Source organism: Chrysemys picta, chromosome 7 (assembly GCF_011386835.1).
Source record: "Chrysemys picta bellii isolate R12L10 chromosome 7, ASM1138683v2, whole genome shotgun sequence".
NCBI lineage: Eukaryota > Metazoa > Chordata > Testudines > Emydidae > Chrysemys > Chrysemys picta.
In genome coordinates this window covers 99,135,587-99,154,182 of record NC_088797.1, presented here as the reverse complement: position 1 = coordinate 99,154,182, position 18,596 = coordinate 99,135,587, and the positions used below count along the sequence as shown (strand labels likewise).

General features: G+C 39.5%; 1 protein-coding gene across 4 annotated transcripts in view; it reads right to left on the bottom strand.

Annotated features, from left to right (window-relative positions):
* Nucleotides 1-3,428: 3,428 nt before the first annotated feature.
* The window catches only part of LOC101935011 (heparan sulfate glucosamine 3-O-sulfotransferase 1-like), a 126,381-nt gene continuing 111,213 nt past the window's right edge, over nt 3,429-18,596 (bottom strand). For 3 of the 4 annotated variants that reach the window (XM_005304159.5, XM_005304161.5, XM_005304160.4), the window contains one exon: nt 3,429-5,657. In XM_005304159.5, the coding sequence (XP_005304216.1) occupies nt 4,625-5,554 (930 nt within the window). In that variant the 5' untranslated portion in view covers nt 5,555-5,657 and the 3' untranslated portion in view covers nt 3,429-4,624. Of the gene's footprint in view, nt 5,658-6,129; nt 6,230-18,596 lie in introns of those variants that run through there. The other variant, XM_065552114.1, reaches the window with a different exon arrangement.

The window sequence follows — 18,596 nt, the reverse complement described above, 5'->3', positions numbered from 1 at the left end:
AAACCAATCTCCCTTGTGAAAATGGTCTCTGAAGCAGTTCCTCTGGCTGGCAGGCCGTGTCTGAGCATTTGGATGATCCAAAAGTTGTTTTTTTTTCAGGGGGGACAGGGGGAGGGAATGGGAGGGATGATATTTGTCACTCCTGCCCTTTAACAATTCCTTGGATAATAGTTTCTCCCACTTGATGGTGCATATACTCCTCAATGAGCATTATTTAAATAGCAGGTTTCAAAATTGAACCATTTTTGAGTTGTGTATATAAAATAAATTGTATTACGTCACCAGGGGAAATTATTATGTTTAGTTTCATATGGCTAAAAGATAGCTGCATGGATTTTCTATTATATGTATGGGGAAAAGGTCACCTTTCACCTGAGCCCATGTATGGAACATTTCTGTCCTGCAGGAGACTGAAATGGGGTCTGTCATTGAAATTATAGTTGCAATCTTCACTACAGCCTTTTCAGCCCGATGAATACTGAAATGCAAAGGTTAAACTGGATCTTTTAAAATGGATTCCTCAATCCAAACTTCAGAGGGGTTTAGTTAAATGAAAAAAGTTGATCAACAAAGTTAAGCTATGCATAATATATTTCTCCTGGTACTAGTAAATTGTAAGGAGTTCATTGAATTCATTCCCTTAGCTGTTTTTCCCAGAACTGCTGAACAGAAATGGATGAACACTTTGCTGACAAATCAGGTAGATTTATGCATCACTAATCCATATAGATCAGCACTCCTTGAAATGTAAATTTCAGAAACAGACACTAACATTTTCACAGATGCACACAGGTTTCTGGTGTTCCTGCATACTAGTCATTTAAAGATTATCTGTACACCTCAGAGAAAAAAAAAACAAAAAAACCCCCTGTATTGATGCCTGCAGGCAAATGTATAGAAAGATATTTGCTTTCTTTCAGAAACCTAAAGGAATTTGATGCAGCCTTGTGAAATCATCTGTTATTGGCAACTACTATAAATAAGCCTTTGTCTTCAACTTTCATTTTTCACCAAGGAAAACATTACACTTGCTTGATACAATTAAATAGAACTAACCTCAATCAAAACCTTGCCAAAAGAAAAACAAAATGTGAAAAATAGTACAACTAAAGTATTAGAATGCATAAGTAATGGAAAATAATACTGGGGAAAAATGAATGCTATAAGTTAATGGTATGTCCTTGTTTGGAATACGGTTTTCACTTCTGGTTTGACTTCAATGGGACACTCTAATCAGACTCTTACTCCATTGAGGCCTTTCCTTAGAAGATGATACAACTCTGACTTTGGTAAAAAAGTTGGACCATAATTATTTATTCCTCTATAACAGAGGTGGGCAAACTACGGCCTGCGGGCCACATCCAGCCCGTGGGACCGTCCTGCCCGGCCCTTGAACTCCCAACCGGGGAGGCTAGACCCTGGCCCCTCCCCCGCAGCCATGCCTCTGCACAGACAGCGTGGCTTGTGCCCTCCTACCTACCAGGTTTTCCAATAAGCCTGTCCTGCTGCTCTGAGTGGCATGGTAAGGGGGCAGGAGGTCCCTGGGGGCAGTCAGGGGACAGGGAGCAGTTGGATGGGGTGGAGGTTCGGGGGAGGGGGGGCAAGGTGACCAGATGTCCTGATTTTATAGGGACAGTACTGATTTTGGGGCCTTTTTCTTATATAGGCTCCTATTACCCCCGTCCCGATTTTTCACATTTGCTGTCTGGTCATCCTTGGGGGAGGGGGGAGGTGGTCAGGGGACAAGGAGCAGGGGGGTTGGATGGGGGTGGGGTCCCAGGAGGGAGCGGTCAGGGGACAAGGAGCGGGGGGGTTGGATGGGTAAGGGGTGGGAAGTGGGAGGTGGTGGATAGGGGGTAGGGCCAGGCTGTTTGGAGAGGCACAGCCTTCCCTATGAGGGCCACCCTACTGTTTCACAACCTCAATGTGGCCCTCGGGCCAAAAAGTTTGCCCACCCCTGGTCTATAAGTACATTTCAGATGTACTTACCCACTTTTACAAATCAGAGATTTACTAAATGATTGATACTCCAGAAAACTAAAGTAATTGGAAAAGCTCATTAATACAGAAATTATTATATGTACACACAGATATACAAAAATAGCAAAAGTAGGTAATTTAAATATTAGTCTGAAAATACAAGCTGCTCTGCACAATTTTTAATATTCTGCTTTTATATTGGAGAGGTTTTGACTAAGGATATATTTCCCTTTAACTTTGTCTGGGGATGATTCTATTTAACCTCCAGAGGAGTTGGCTGTGGATGTAAAGAACACACTAACCAACTGTAGAAGGATTGAATAACTTCAGTTCCCATTTACTTCAGTTGGATTTCAAGGTACACATGATCTCAGTGCAGAAAGCACTAGATTAATAACTGTTAGGGCCAGAAGTGACTATAAGATCATTACTCTGACCTGCTGTATAACAGACCATAGAATTTCATCAAAACTAAACTATGTCTTCCAGAAAGGCATCCCCTGTTATTGCTCAGTAGTCAACATGTCTCTAGAGTGGAGGGTTGTGGTTGCTAGGGAACAGGCTGCAGTGTGGTACTAGGAACACTTAAGGGATGAGTAGCAGAACTCCAATTCATACCAATGTGACCTGTGTGCAGGGGTGAAAGTAACTTGATGGACTTACTGGCACGCAGGGCAGCCAGGGTCCTGGGCAAGGAGGGGGGGCGGCTCTGGGCCCCCAGAAGGGGTGGGGTCTTGTGTGGAAGGGGCAGGGCTGGCAGCGATTTAAAGGGCCCGGGGCTCTGGCCACTGGCATGGTACCAGTGGTCGGGAGCCCCAGGGTTCTGGCCACCGCTACCCTGGGGTTCCGGCAGTGATTTAAAGGGCCAGGGGCTCCAGCTGCTGCCAGGAGTCCCGGGCCCTTTTAAATTGCCGGGCCCCAGGGTAACTGCCCCTTTGTACCCCCCACCCTCATCAGCGGCCCCGCTGGTACGGTCGGCCGTGTTCCGGCTTTCTTGCCAGTACGCCGTACTGGACCATAGAAGCTTTCTTTTACCTCTGCCTGTGTGGCTGAATCGTCACCTATCATTGTGAAACTGGAGTTCCTGAGTAGCAACATTCCAACTGATCATGAAGACTATATTTTCTTCGTCTCTCCTGCCTGCCCGGAGCCATGTCTGTTGATGGATATAGAAAGTATTTTTAAAATCCCTCTATAGGATCTTATTTGTACATTGGTGGGTGATTATTATTAAGAGATTTTCATACTATGATAATTAAGACCAAAACCCAAATGCAACTGCTAGTACATTTCTCAGGATAACTGTAACTGGCAAAATAACTCCTGCCAGAATGATAAAAGTAGGTTTTCTTTTTCAGTATTGATACACTTGAGAAGGGTTAGAACCTAAAAAAGACCAGCATGATGCTGTCAAAATTATAATGAACAAACAATTCCTAGTACATGAATATGGATTGACATGATTTTATAGAAAATCTGAGTAAATCATATTTGATAGCTTGAATCTGATAACTTGTGACTGATATACATATTATATACATGTTACATGAAATTACTTTCAACTCTGAGTACATCTCATGATTTGCAAATAGAAATTACAAAAAAAAGTTATTCCATGCTTTGGAGAGCAGGCAAGTAATATTTTTTCAGTAAACAATGTGTCAAATTAGATACGTAAACTAAATCTAAGAGAGCAATAGAACAATTAGTCACAGAAATACAAACAATAAGGTAGTATCAATGAAAAATTGTTTTCCATTCCAGAGGAAAGTGACAACTTATGTAATTAAATAAACATTTGTACAATTGCTGATATCTAATGACTTTGTTTACAGATTTACTTTTTATTAAACAGATCAATATTGCTATGTAAACCAAGGGTGTTTTGGATCCTTGTCTGTTTGCATCCTGAACCCCAAAATTTTAAGTTTCTCCAAATAGTTAATTTTCTCCACCAGTTTGAAGATTTTGCACCAATAAGTGTGTTGTTTAATACTAACATTCTATATAGAAGGAGCTTCAACATAGAGCAAGCTGGTAGGTATTCAAAACCATAGTTGGACTGGAACCCCTTTATTATATGTTAGTTATTTAAGTAGGAAGTACTTTACAATAATAGCTACTTTCACAGATTTTAAATAGTTTAAAGGAAGCACTTTTGGAGTCCCCTGTATTAACATATGTCATTATTCTACTGTATGAAAGTTCTAGAAATCAATGTCATTATCATGGCACATGATATAAAAAATACTACCAACAAAAATTACAGAACAGTTAGAATGATACCATTTCAACTATCTACATTTTGTACACTGCTTAAAGCAGTCTCATTTTTCCAAAGAGCCTCAACTCTGATCTCAGTCATACAGGTGTAAATCTGAAGTTACTCCACTGAAATTAATGGATTTGCAGCAGTGAAACTGAGATCAAATTCTGGCCCACAGTAGTTATACACAAATATATCAAACTTATTTCTCCCATGTTTAAAGGGTGCTGCTAATGGACAACTATCTCCAATGAAGGCTATGTTTTCAGTATAACAACTTCTGAAGTTTTCAGTCTGAACTACCCCAGAGAGCTTACAAAGGTAACTTTGAAAATAGTTTATTTCAGGACATTTTAAGAAACATTTATTCCAAATGTATTAATGCCAGTCAAACGAATGATTAACCATTCTGTAAAATTTTGCATTGTGCTCTCTGAAGTAGGAGTAAAGTTGCTCTAAAACAGTGTTGTTGACAACAGGGTGGGGGCGCCCTTTGGATTCATGTAAACATCTCTCTCTTCCATCACTTCTAATGCAATAGAACCCCTTGGTTTGGTTAAAATAAAAATTTGAAGACATAATTCTGGAAGGAAGATTAAGAAATGTTTCCACTTTTTGTAACTCAGGAAGAGGGTCCTTGATTAAAGTATTGCCATCCACTATGTGAATCTGATCTAAGTTGAAATGCTTAAGCCACTTTTCCATATGGATATCATAGAGACTTCTCTGAATAGCTTTGTATTTGGTATTAAGTGCTCCATTTTTAATAACAATTTCTTCAAAGGGCTGAACACGCTTGTGACTTTCTAGTCTGTTGTAATATACTTGGGTATAATCAGATATTACTCTCTCAGTGGGGTCTCTTAGAATGAGCAGCAGTTTAATAGAGCTATTCATGTCATGAATTCTTTCTGGAGCCTGTGGTGAGGTAAAATAGCCTGGTGTTTTCTCAATAGTAATTTGATTTTCATAAGAAAATGGCATCAGACGCCTATACCAGTCTATTCCTTTAACATAATTTTCATCCCAGTCAAAGAAGTGGACTTCTGTAGTTGCTACCACAATATTAGGATGAATATCCAACATTTCCAATAAGGCCCTGGTCCCTCCTTTGCGAACTCCTATAATGATCGTCTGAGGTATTCGTCGGTTTGTGCCAGGAGGTCTCACCTGTGCAGAATAGTGTTCACTTTTATTACTGAAAAATCCTACTTGCGACTTCAGCGTCTCCAGCAGTGCCCCATTCTCAACAGGAGCACCCTGAGTGTGAGTCAGCAAAAGATAAGCTGACACCAGGAGGAAGGCCATGTGGAGAATAATTAGTTCAAAAAATTAGTTCAATAATAGGCGATTCCCCTCTTGAGGAGCTGGTTGACAGAACTGGGGGCGAGCAAACAACTTTCTGAAGCATCTGCAAAATAAAATAAGACTAATCATTATCTCTGTGTATATGCATGAATGCATCATAGATAAAGTCTGACTTCTCTGTAATTAGTACCATGTAGAAAAATTATCTAAAGCAGTTCACTTCCTCTCCCCTCCTTTCCCCCGCCACTCTGTTTCAGGAGAGAAAAATGGTGAATTGACATTTTCTTGCTCAGTGCTATGATTAATGGTGGATACTAAATCAATGAGAACATTTGCTAGCTCAAAACATTGGACTAGGCTATGAAGAAAGAAGAGGAGGTTCTATATTCCTAGCTATCATTTCCTTCCTTTTACTTCTTGCTATTTAGGACATGCCATTAATAGGGCTGTCAAGCAATTAAAAAAATTAACCATGATTAATTGCGCAATTTAAAAAAAATGAAGCATGTCCTCTGGAATGGTGGCCGAAGCATGAAGGGGCATATGAATGTTTAGCATATCTGGCACGTAAATACCTTGCAATGCTGGCTACAAAAGTCCCATGTGAATGCCTGTTCTCACTTTCTGGTAACATTGTAAATAAGAAGAAGGCAGCATTATCTCCTGTAAATGTAAACAAACTTGTTTCTCTTAGCGATTGGCTGAACAAGAAGTAGGACTGAGTGGACTTGTAGGCTCTAAAGTTTTACATTGTTTTGTCTTTGAGTGCAATTATGTAACAAAAAAAGTCTACATTTGTAAGTTGTGCTTTCATGATAAAGAGATTGCACTACAGTACTTGTATGATGTGAACTGAAAAATACCATTTTGTTTATCATTTTTACAGTGCAAATATCTGTAATAAAAATAATATAAAGTGAGTACTGTACACTTTGTATTCTGTGTTGTAAATGAAATCAATATATTTGAAAATGTAGAAAAACATCCAAAATATTTAATACATTTCAATTGGTATTCTATTTAACAGTGTGATTAAAACTGTGATTAATATATATTAATTTTTTGAGTTAATTGCGATTAATCGACAACCCTAGCCATTAATAATGATTCCATGACATTTTGGAGTATCAATTCATCTCCCCAAATTCACTGCTAGAATCTAAATAGCAAGTGTCATTTAGTTGATGCCTTAATTCTGTCTCCAATGGGCTATGGGTTGAGAGTCCTGACTTGTAGCACAGAAAAGATGTGTCTAGCAAGAGCAGGAGTGAAATAAGGCAAAATCCTTGGGTTGCAAGCCATTTCGATCAGTAAAGAGACAGACACAACAATGCATCAGAGCAAGAAAAATGGAGTCTGCATCAACTGTATGTGAAGTGAGAGGATAAGCTAGTCTGGGTGGATTAGTTGTGGAAGATCAAGGAGCTGTGGTGTGTGCATGCACACATGCGTAGCTGGGGTAGTTGCTGCAAGGGCAGAGTTTTAGAATTAGAGCAGAGAACATTAGTGTCTCCAAGGAGTGGCTAAAGGTTCTCTCCAAGAGACACCTAGAATACATTCAGGGGATCCTAAATGTTTTTGTCGGGGTGGGGGGTGGAGAGAGGGAGGGGAGCAGGGGGTAAGATTGGATGGATCTGGGCTCTATTTACTATTAATTCATCCTCAAGCAGAAGAAAACCAGATATTAAAGAAGAACAGGAGTACTTGTTCCATTCTATATGCATCCAAAGACGTGGGCTGTAGTCCACGAAAGCTTATGCTCTAATAAATTTGTTAGTCTCTAAGGTGCCACAAGTACTCCTGTTCTTCTTTTTGCGGATACAGATTAACACGGCTGCTACTCTGAAACCAGATATTAAAGGAGAGCAGAGGTTCTCAATCTGACAGTTGCAACTATCCTGCCCTCCCAGATTGCTAAATGGGATGAAGGTCCCAGCTAGATGGGACAGGACTCCTGGGGATGGGGAAGGGATATATATATATAGAATATATATAAAATTCCTACTGTTTTACTAATATTTAAAATGGACTTTGCGTGAGGCCCCTCTATATACTATTTGGATACTTAGCTATAACGGAGCTGGCATCACAGAACCACTGATAAAAATAATTTAGAAAAATACAACATCTGCACCAGGATAATATGCTTGAGTGCTCTGGACTAGATATTTCAATCCTTTAAGTTCTTACTCAGGCAAAATTTCCATGGGAAGGACTTTAGGATTTTGCCCTATTTCTGGGCAGCTAGAAGTTTTCAATTGGTAATAAGCATGTGTAATATATACACCATATTTTTCTGAACATGATTTATTTTTAATCCTAATAAAATGTAGTGTGAAAACTAGTTCATTTGACAAGCTCTGGCTATAAATAGTGAAGTTATCTTACACAATGAAGCAAGTCACTTAAAACAAGAACTACCTATTTAGATATATATTACCTCTATCTCATTCTCCAATTTTAAAATGCTCTCAGTTACTGCAACTATAGTTCCTTTTTCAGATTCTGGTTTCAGTGATTTGCTGTGCTTTTTTTGAATATTCATCACATTAGTTCATTAATAACTTCTCTTACATAGTACCTCAAAGAAAGCAGACACTTTCTATTTGTCATGGCTCTGAAGAGGATTCACAGCTTCCCTTTATTATATTTCTTTTGGTAATTGTTTAGTATGAGTTATTGGAAGCTTACAGGCTGAAGTTATCACAGTAATATTGTCAAAATTTTATGGTAGTTCCTAATACTGTGTAAGTAAAGCAGCAGATTCACTAAATGACAATTCTAAATTTAATAATTAAGGGCCAAATCCAACTGCCTTGGAAGTCAATTTAAAGACTCCCATTGTCTCTAATGGGAATTTGATCAGGCCCTAAATTATACGCAGCATTCATCAGCAAGATTTTTGGACTGTCTGAATATATCTAAAACTTTAATTTTACTTATGAACAGTGCCTCCTATTGTGGAACTAACTTCACTCAAGACTCTATCCACATTAAAGCAGGCCCCAGAGCTCCCAGCGGAAGACCCCGGGGCAGCAGCCTATTCAAAAGGAGCAATAGATACATAAATATATGTGCATATTTAAATACAGAAAAATCCAATCTTTAATCTAGTCCGAAATTTTAAGCCAAATCAAACCCAAGATAAAAAGTCCAAAGCAGAATGCCTTGGTAGTCACAACTAGACAAAATATTGTTATAGTTTTACCAGTTGAGAGAAAACTTCTGTTTAAAGGGTTCATACATATCACCATTTTATTATGAGTTTTCCATTCAAGATTTATTTTAAATTCGCAAAGACAACACAGGGGACACCAAATGCAAGTTTTTATATTAGGACACTATGGCAGAATATATATATTCACACCAGGAGTCATTTGCAGCCACAATTTCAAAAAATGGCTACTATTTTTTGGGTATCCATCTTGAGAAACGTTGGACCTAATATTCAGATGTGCTGAGCACCTAAAGCTGCAATGGAAGCTGAAGGTGCACAGCTCTTTCTCAAAGATGGCGTAAAGCACCCTATGTAGAGCTCCCAAAGTTGAAGTACCTAAAACCAGGTTTCAGAGTAACAACCGTGTTAGTCTGTATCCGCAAAACAGTTAGTCTGTTTACCTAAAAACAGTGGCTCTTTGTGAAAATTTTGGCCATAGGATTTGAATGCAAGTCAGATGCTACAGTCTAAGAATTTCCAACACAGTTTTACCTCTGTGGCTCTTGATATTTCAAAGTGGTTTGCACAGTTATGAATCAGATTTAAGGACAATTATGAAAAAGGTATTTTAAAAAATCCCCTTTTTATGAAAAACCATCACAAACATAGAAGCACCATGAAGTCTATATACCTTAAATACCATTTTTTGTTTAAAGATGTAGTGAGAACAAGAACACATTAAAAGAATTACAGTAATTATAAATGAAAATGTGATTAGAATGTAAATCCTGTAATAGCTAGGCCCAGTCTTGCCTTTAGAACTAGGTATAAGCTGAAATACTGCTTTCTTCTGGCTTCCTGCCTACAGGCACTGCAGGCAAGGAGTGTAGCAGAAATCCCACACTCCACTGCACAGGAGAATGTTGGCCTACAGAGAGACTCCACAAGCACCCAGGGTACTGTGGAATCTAGTTACACCATGGGTCCTTCAGAACCAGGTAAGAAAGGGATCTGAGACTCATAAGGACACTTACTGATTAGGACAGTGGATATTTCTATATTTATTTATCGCCAGTGAGAATATTGCTTCTCATGAAAAATTCAGCTCATATTTAAGTTATTCTATGCTCTTGCTTATCTCTGACCTTTTTATTTGAGACCCCAAAATTCGGAGAGGTTTTCTTATGCTTTTCATTTAGCTCCAGTGGAAAAGATTTCTACTAATATGTCAGCAGAGAAGAAAGGCAAATTAAGAGGTTTATCAGTGGTAGTCTCTTAGTTTGCATAATCAGCCAATTACCTCTTTGAATAATTAATGGTATAAAATGATTCTTTTCTGATATTCTTTACAAAAACATTGTTAGGATATTTAATCTGTTACTGAAATGCACTTCATTTTTTTCTTCTTTTTCAGGTAAACCGTATGAAGAATGAAATAGGCTGGGTTACCCAAAAGTGAAAATTTACTTATCAGGAAAAATTATACAGATGTACTGTTTAAGCAACATAGAAACAACAAACTGTTAAAAAAAATAGTGTTCAAATCCCCACCAACTTTTGGTGAATTAAAACACAAATGCTTTGGTTCATGCTGTAACATCTAGAATCCTGATTCTGCAAACAGACATGCACAAGTGAACTTCCCTGCACACATATTCAGATGCAGAACTAGGGTCCATAGGGTGGGGTTTTCAATTAATTACAATGGGAGTTGTCCATCTGTCTCTAGGCTCCACTGAAAAATCCCAGCCTTGATTTAAAACACAGTTTGCCTATTAAATATTATTTCTTTATATTATGATGTTCCCAGAAGCTTTGACCAAGATTGGAAAACCACTGTGCTAGTCATGGAACCAACACATACTTACTTAGCTCTTTAAATGTTGTAGCTATAAGAACAAAACACTGTAGATGAATTATTACACAAGCTGTTTATTTATTGTGCCCAAGCCCTGAGAGACTTGTTTTGTTTGGTCTTGTAGTTATTTTGATGCAAAATGTGGAAACAAAGCTAAAAATTAGGTTAAACTGTCAAGGATTCACATAAAGGACAGTTAGGTGCATTCTGTTGTTCATTTGCCCTATTATTTACAACCTCTATGATCATTGGAGTTAACATATACAGTGAAGTTCAACTGATGTACCCTCTTAGGAGGCTACAGCAGCCATAAGTACAGTAAGCTGGTAGTTTAGATGTTTCTCATGCTTTAGGTCACAGATTCCCAGACTCAGGCCCACACAAAATGTCAGCTCAAAGAATCCCTCATCTGTTATTTTGGGAAGGTTACATTTTCAATTTCAGCAGGTCAGGTTGAAACTGTACCTCTGAAGGTGTGAGACAAATGATAAGACAGCTGTAAGTAAGAGCTGACTAGGTTTCAACCATGTGAACAGTAGTGCACAGAGAATGCCATGCTGTCATGGAGAGAATCATCAAGGTATGCTGCTTGAAGTTTATATATTTATGTTGAAAAAGGAAAAACAAACAAACAAACAAAACAAACTTGTTTTGAAATGGAAACAAGTGGATTTTTTTTTAAAAAAGGCCAAAATATCCAAATGCATTTTCATTCACTGAGCTGACTTTAAAAGAAAACATGGCGAAAAGCATGCAGGGTAGGTTCACAAAGTGCTAATTAATACCATGTAAAGGTAAATCATTACAGAAGAGAAAACATTTGACTATCTGGATTTGCCATGCCAGAAAAATTCAGGGTAAATTGAAATCTGGGTTATTTTAGTCACATGCTGACAATCCTCAAACAAATTTTGGGAAACATTCAAACATATCTACATTTTCTTTTTACTAATGATGATTGCTCATTTAATACATAAATGCTACCAGAAAACAAAGTCCCAAGTCCCAAACATCTGCAAATAGACAATACTCAGGGCAGTGCTTATTTTAATATAAAGTATTCAATGTTTAAAATGAGCAGAGCTTAGAGTTATTACATCTGTTTTGATACACAGGTTTTTACAGCAAACTCAGGTGAGAACACTTAAAACTTAATTCTGTTGTGCTACATCCACAATCTGTGCTTTCATTTGTGACTGGAGAAAACTGTAAGCTGTTTTAAAAACATCAGAAAGAGTGAAAACGTTTTTTTAAAAAATGGCTAGCTAATGATCTCAGCTACATCGGAGTAAGTCGGGAATAACTATGACTTCAATGGAGTTATTTTGGATTTAAACCAGTGTAACAGAATTCAGAGTCTGGCCCAAAGTCTTTTACTACAATCAGGCATCAATCTGTGTTGTACATCTGTCACAGTATTTCTAGTCATAATAGTGATATAGGGCCCTGTACTTCAGTCATTAGCTGAGCACAAACAGGCTCCATCCTTTACAATGTAGTATTATGCACAGGTCCCTTTGAATCTGTGATTTCACAGCTGTTGTATTTAGGGCATCTATTTCTTGTGACAGTTTTGCAATCAAGTGCTATTTTTGCTACCTGCATCTCCATCTGCCCCCTTTGGTCTAAATGTTGTTAGGTGGGACAGGCATCCTTCATAGCTGGGTGATTTAGCATGAGAAATGCTCCCAGAGAGCTAGGCTTCTGACTGGGATGCTGAGACCAGGGTCCTGCACACCACAATCAACCATCCCCAAGGGCCTTAGATTATGTTTATGCTTCCCCTTATCGTGGGGCTGGCCAAGGTGTAACCTGGAGCCTCAGGACTGATCGAAGTTGCTCATAGCTGCAACAGCTACTTCCAGCAGCTTCAAACCACTAGAGTGCAGCAGTATTCTGGCGACATCCCCTGTCTCTTAGACATACTCCCAATGATGGCTAAATCACCTGGAGCTTTCCCTTAGAAAGTGCTTAGATTGCACTTTCTTTCTGGGTGCTTTGTTTTAGCAAGCAGGCAGAGTTGGGGATGAGAATCTGCTTCATAACCCTTAAAGATGCTGTGAAATGTCATCTCTAATCTAATCCACCCTAAGTAAAGGAATTGGATGTGTCTTTCTGCAGAACAAAACACATTCTAACATCATATAACCTTTGTGTAGCTTGTTGAAGGGGTAAGGTTGTGAAGGGTTTGACCAGGCCTGGGGAAGAGAACACGTGTGTCTGGAACTAGTAAAGTAACATGAGACTGTTCTTGCAAGATTTTCTGCCCAAGTTTGCAAACAATTGCTTGTGATAGCTTGATTAAGCTTTGTGTAGCATCTAAAACACATCAGGTTTTCCCATTGCTAATTTTTCAAGTTGTGTTTTTTCCTGCAGCGTTCCCCAAGTACCAGTTAATGCAGTAGCAGCCACAACAGTATCAGAAACCATATTGATTTATGTTCTAGAACCTGTAGTGTAGGATGATGGCAATAATCATAGCTACTGATTCTCCCCTTAGTGATTTCTTCACTATAAGAAGTCTAAATCTATTTTAATTGCGTGGGGAAAGTATCATGTGCCCTAAAAGAGTTTTGCACTATTGCCAAGACATCACAAGCAGTCACTCATAATACATTACCAGTGTATGTGCTCAGCTATGTGGCATCAGGTATTTTCTCTTAAAGATTACAAATACATTTACATATGTGAAGAACGCTACTTTGCTTAGACTCTGCACTGGGTATTCCTGTGGCAGGAAGGGTAGGGTGCAAGGAATATCCTTCCTAACTCATATACACGGCCTAGCACAATCATGATTCCTCTCAGCACAAGGCTTACCAAGTCTATCACTGTTGCAAAACTGGACTCCTCAAAAGATTAGAGAGGGTCTATGACCCAGCCAGTCTTCCACAAAGTCATCAGGATTGGTACAACACAAGGCAAAAGAAACAGCATAAATTAACCCTTTCCATACTCTCCTAACTTTGGAAGCCCTATTCCTGCCTGCAGTGCAATCCCTTAGAGGCTATTGCTGGGGTAATGTCCACATCATTCCCTACCACGGGTCGTGTCTTAATTCAGAGCACAATTAAGCCCTTATGCTATGTATCTGGGAACTCTGAACACTTAAAAAATAGTATTTGCCTGAGCTATTTGGCTCACCTTCAAAGAACATTATAAGTGTTAGAATAATTATGAAAAGATGCTCAATGGATCCAGTCTATCTTTTTCTTACCACCCTCACAACCAAATATCTTCATCAGGCCATCATTATATCCCACATTGACTATTGCCTTCTCTGTGGCCTCCCAAAAAACACATGTTGCTCCCTTTAGCCACTTTTAAAAACATCCACCTGCTAAACCATCTTCTTTACCTGCTGATTTGATCATGCTTCTACCCTCTTCAAATCTCTCCTTTGGTTTTCACGTCTGCTATAGCATCAAATTTAAGCTTCTTTGCACAACATTCAGCGTTCTTTATAACTCTTCCTTCCTACTTACTCTCACTTGGCAAGCTTCATGTTGCCTTAGTTCAGGGGTTCTCAAACGGGGGATCAGGACTCCTCAGGGTGTCACGAGATTATTACATGGGGGGTTGTGAGCTGTCAGTTTCCACCCCAAACACCGCTTTGCCTCCAGCATTTATAATGATGTTAAATATATTAAAAAGTGTTTTTAATTTATAAGGGGGGGAGGTCGCACTCAGAGGCTTCCTATGTGAAAGTAGTCACCAGTACAAAAGTTTGAGAACTACTGCCCTAGCTCCTTCTGCTCCATGCAATGTTGCCATCCTCCATCCCCATGTGTCAGCTTCTTGAATCATCATCTCCATGCCTTCTTCTACATGGTCTCATATGCATGGCATGACTCCAATTACAAGACCCCTACCCTGTCCATGTTTAAGTCCCTCTTAAAGACCTACTTTTGCCATCCTGCCTAGAGTGAATCAAATTGTTTCAGTTGTTAATTACGTTGCTTACTACTATTACTGGAAGGCATTCATATACTACAGTGATGAGGGCAGTATAAAACACTCATACAGAATAGCAGTTGACTTGTGTTTTAAAATAAAATCCATATTGATTTCCTTTCCTCAACCTCTGTCTACCTGTCTGTACATCCTTAGACTCTGAGCTCCTTGGAACAGGGACTGTCTTTTCTTGAATACATTGGGATGCTACCATAAACAAAAATTGATTAATAAATGATAATACAATTTATTCTGAAAAAATCCCCAATCTTGAAACAGTTTATAGACTGGTTCCTAAAAATTATGTCAGGTAACATGGTTTAACCAGCAGGAACCATCATCTTGTGTGGCTGGGGAACATGTTTTAGAAGGGTTTCTGGAAACGACCTGTCAGACTAGCTAAGTTAGAGCCCTAAACAACTTTTGAAAGTTTTTCTCATTTGGCATAGTTTTGCTGCTTGGTTCCAGTCTGTTTCTAAGACCCTAGAAAAGTGTTTCACATTAGGGATAGTTTTGTAATGTAGACAGATCATAAGATCATAAAAACGGTCATACGGGTCAGACCAAAGGTCCATCTAGTTCAGTATCCTGTCTTCAGACAGTCGCCAATGCCAGGTGCCCCAGAGGGAATGGACAGAACAGGTAATCATCAAGTGATCATTAGAATCTGAATCCTGGTTAGGTTCTCCCCAGCTCTGGCCACAGGCACAGAGAAGCCCAAATTGTCCCCACTCAATGTTTTATTTATTTATTTAATCTAGTTATCTCTTTATCCCATGAGTAAGTGACAGATCTGGTTTCATTCACTCATAGAGTCAGTCACATGTGTTGTGAGTCAAGGGAGCCCAGAAATTGAAAGACAAATGATCAGTAGTACAGAAAGCTTGTACCCCTTTTAGCAGGTCCACACCAAAGGATTCTCAGGGTCTGGTGTGCCTATTGCTTGAGAGCAAGAGTTGTTACAATTACATACTCAAACAAAACTGGTTCTGCACTTTCTAACAGTATTAATAATGTCTTTGAGTACAAACAAATATTTCAGTTTAGCTACTTTACAATTCAATTATTATTTTACATGATCAAAATTTCTAGATTTATTGCCAGAATAAAACATTACCTTGAAAATATTACCAGGGATAATCTAATTCAGAATATGCTGTAAAACTGATGCCTAAATAGATCAAAATTGCCTTTGGGAGCAATTCCATCAGAACAACATTCCAGGTTCAGCCTAAGAAATTTGATTGATTTTGATGAAGCTCTATGATGTTAGATCCTGTGGTTAGACTATAATTGCTACATAAATGTAAAAAGGATTTAAACAGGATTTAAAGGATTTAAATTGGAATACATTATTTCAATAATTTTTGTATTTTGTTGTCTTTATGCAATTAAATGCACATTTTTAGAAGACAATATGAATTGTTTTGTATAATGAAAACAATAGATTTTAAATTGCAGCATCATGCACTTCCTGAATCTCAGCACATTCCTATTAGCTTTATGGTATATAATTAAAAAATTAACCCCATGATACAGCGTCAAAATTATAGCATCATTATATGTTATGTTTTCTACTATTTGGTAATGTTGGCGTTGCTTAGTAACATCAGTAGACTTGGTATACATTCGACAGAAGTGAGGGTTAGAAGGAAATTCATGCTGCAGAGAAAACCAGGGTATTTTTTAATTTTTGAAAATCTTAGTGATGACATTTACTAAAGGGTCTAATAAATTGGCTGAAAATCATTTTAACTGAGTTGAGTGTGGAGCAGTTAAGGGTCTATTTGAACTCTTATAAAACCTGTTTCTGAGGGAGTTTGTAATTTATCTTGCTTCAGTCTTAAATAAAGCATGATAGGGTCAATTTAACCATAGTAATAACATTATAATTAATAATACTACTTTCCACTTCTGTAGTGCTTTCTGCATGAGAATTTCAAAGCACTTGACATGTATGAATTAACTCACTGCACTCCAGTGAGGTGCAGTAGGTATATCATTCCCATTTTACACAGGGAAATTGAGGCACATGCTTAAATGCTTTGATGACTCAGGGTTTATGTGACCTGCCCCAGGCTGTAGAGCAAGTCTGTGGCAGAACCAGAACAGAACCCAGGGCTTCTGATTTCAACTTTCATGCTGTTACATGACAATTGCTCCCTCTCTCATGGCAACAGAAGATTTATGTTGAACGTGAGAGAAAAGACTCAGTATCTCAGGCTAACAGCCGATTTTTCTACAACATCTGGCTATGTAGTTAAGTTGGAGAGGCAATAAAATAGTAATATTTGGCTTCAAGCTTTCACAGTCTGTAACACAGCTCTGCAAAAATAGTCCCTTCACTGGGGAATCTGGCAAAAAAAAAGCAGCAGCAAAACCAAACATTTTCGTGGGGGTTGGACTGGGACCAGAGGAAGCAAACTATACTTTGTTCCTCCCTTAACAATTTTCTTGTAAATCAAAAGCCTTTTTTGGAAGTGAACAAATATTATTTCACTGTGAAATTCTGTTACACTAAGGATACCAGCCCATTCCAACACAGGCTACCAAGCAGCCTTAAGATGATAGCTTTCAGACATTACTAAGGGCTCATCTACACACACAAGTTGTTTCACTTTAGCTATACTGGTATAATTGAAGTGGTACAACCTTCCTAGCATGGATGCATTTATATGGGTATCAAGGTTCCTTATACCGGTATTGCTTATACCTAGGTATGGAAGGTGAGTAAGTTATACCACCAGAACTGTTTTCACACTACAGGTTGTAATTGTATAACTATTTCAGTAAAGAAATCACTCCCCTAATTGAAACAGTTATATCCATACAAAAACTGCACAGACGAGGCCTTACCTGGATTTGAACTGGTGAACTCCTTTTGCCAAGCACCTAGAGGCCCCAATGAAGATCAGAGCCCCACTGTGCCAGGAACCCCACAACCAAAAACCAGTCCCTGTCCTAAACAACTTGCAGTCTAAGTATGTGACATGAGACATCAGGTGGACACAACAAACAGACTTGCAGGCTAGGGTTGCCAGGTGTCCGGTTTTCGACTGGAACGCCCAATCAAAAAGGGACCCTGGAGGCTCTGGTCAGGGCCGCTGACCGGGCCATTAAAGATCCAGTCAGCTGTGCAGCGGGGCTAAGGCAGATTCCCTGCCTGCCCTGGCTCCACGCGGCTCCCAGAAGCGGCGACACGTTCCTGTGACCTCTAGGGAACTGCAACCAATGGGCGGTGCCTGCGGGTGGGGCAGCGCACGGAGCCACCTGGCCCCTCCACTTAGGAGCCGCAGGGATATGCTGGCTGCTTCTGGAAGATGCCTGAGGTAAGTGCCGCTTGGAGCCCGCACCCCAAACCGCTCTCACACCCCAGCCTCCTGCCCCTGCTCTGAGCCCCTTCCTGCACCCCAAACCCCCCATCCCCACCTCAGAGCCTGCACCCCCAGCCAGAGCTCTCATCCCCTGCTGCACCCCAACCTCCTGCCCCAGCCCGGTGAAAATGAGTGAGTGAGTGAGTGAGGGTGGGGAAGAGCAAGTGATGGGGGGGGGGGGGAAGGAGTGAGTCGAGGGCAGGACCTTGGAGAAGGGGCGTTCAGTTTTCTGCAATCAGAAAGTTGGGAACCCTATTGCGGGCACAAGGTGACAGCGAGACAATTATGATTAGTCTAACAGGCAGTGGTCACAGAACATCAGATGTCTAGCCATTGCCAAGTGTTTCCTAGGCATCGTGGTAGAAGTGAGCATTGGAGAGATTTGAAGCAAGGTAATGTATTAGCTTTGCAGATTTTTATAGGGGCTCCTCTAATGCCTAAGGGTTGGTTTGGGAGAAAGTGCAAAGGAGTCTGCAGGAAAAGTAGCCAGCAACATCTGATATCACTGGCAAGGTCGAGAACCTAGTTCTTAGGGGGAAATAAACCAAAACATTTTCTAGTCTTTAAATTAAAAAACACAACACAAGACACAACACAAGTGTCTGACAAAACTGAAGTGGACAAACTTTGTAGAATGCACAAGTTATCATAGATGCTGGTATGCTAGGTGGTGAAAGTGGGGCTAGTCACATTAGATAA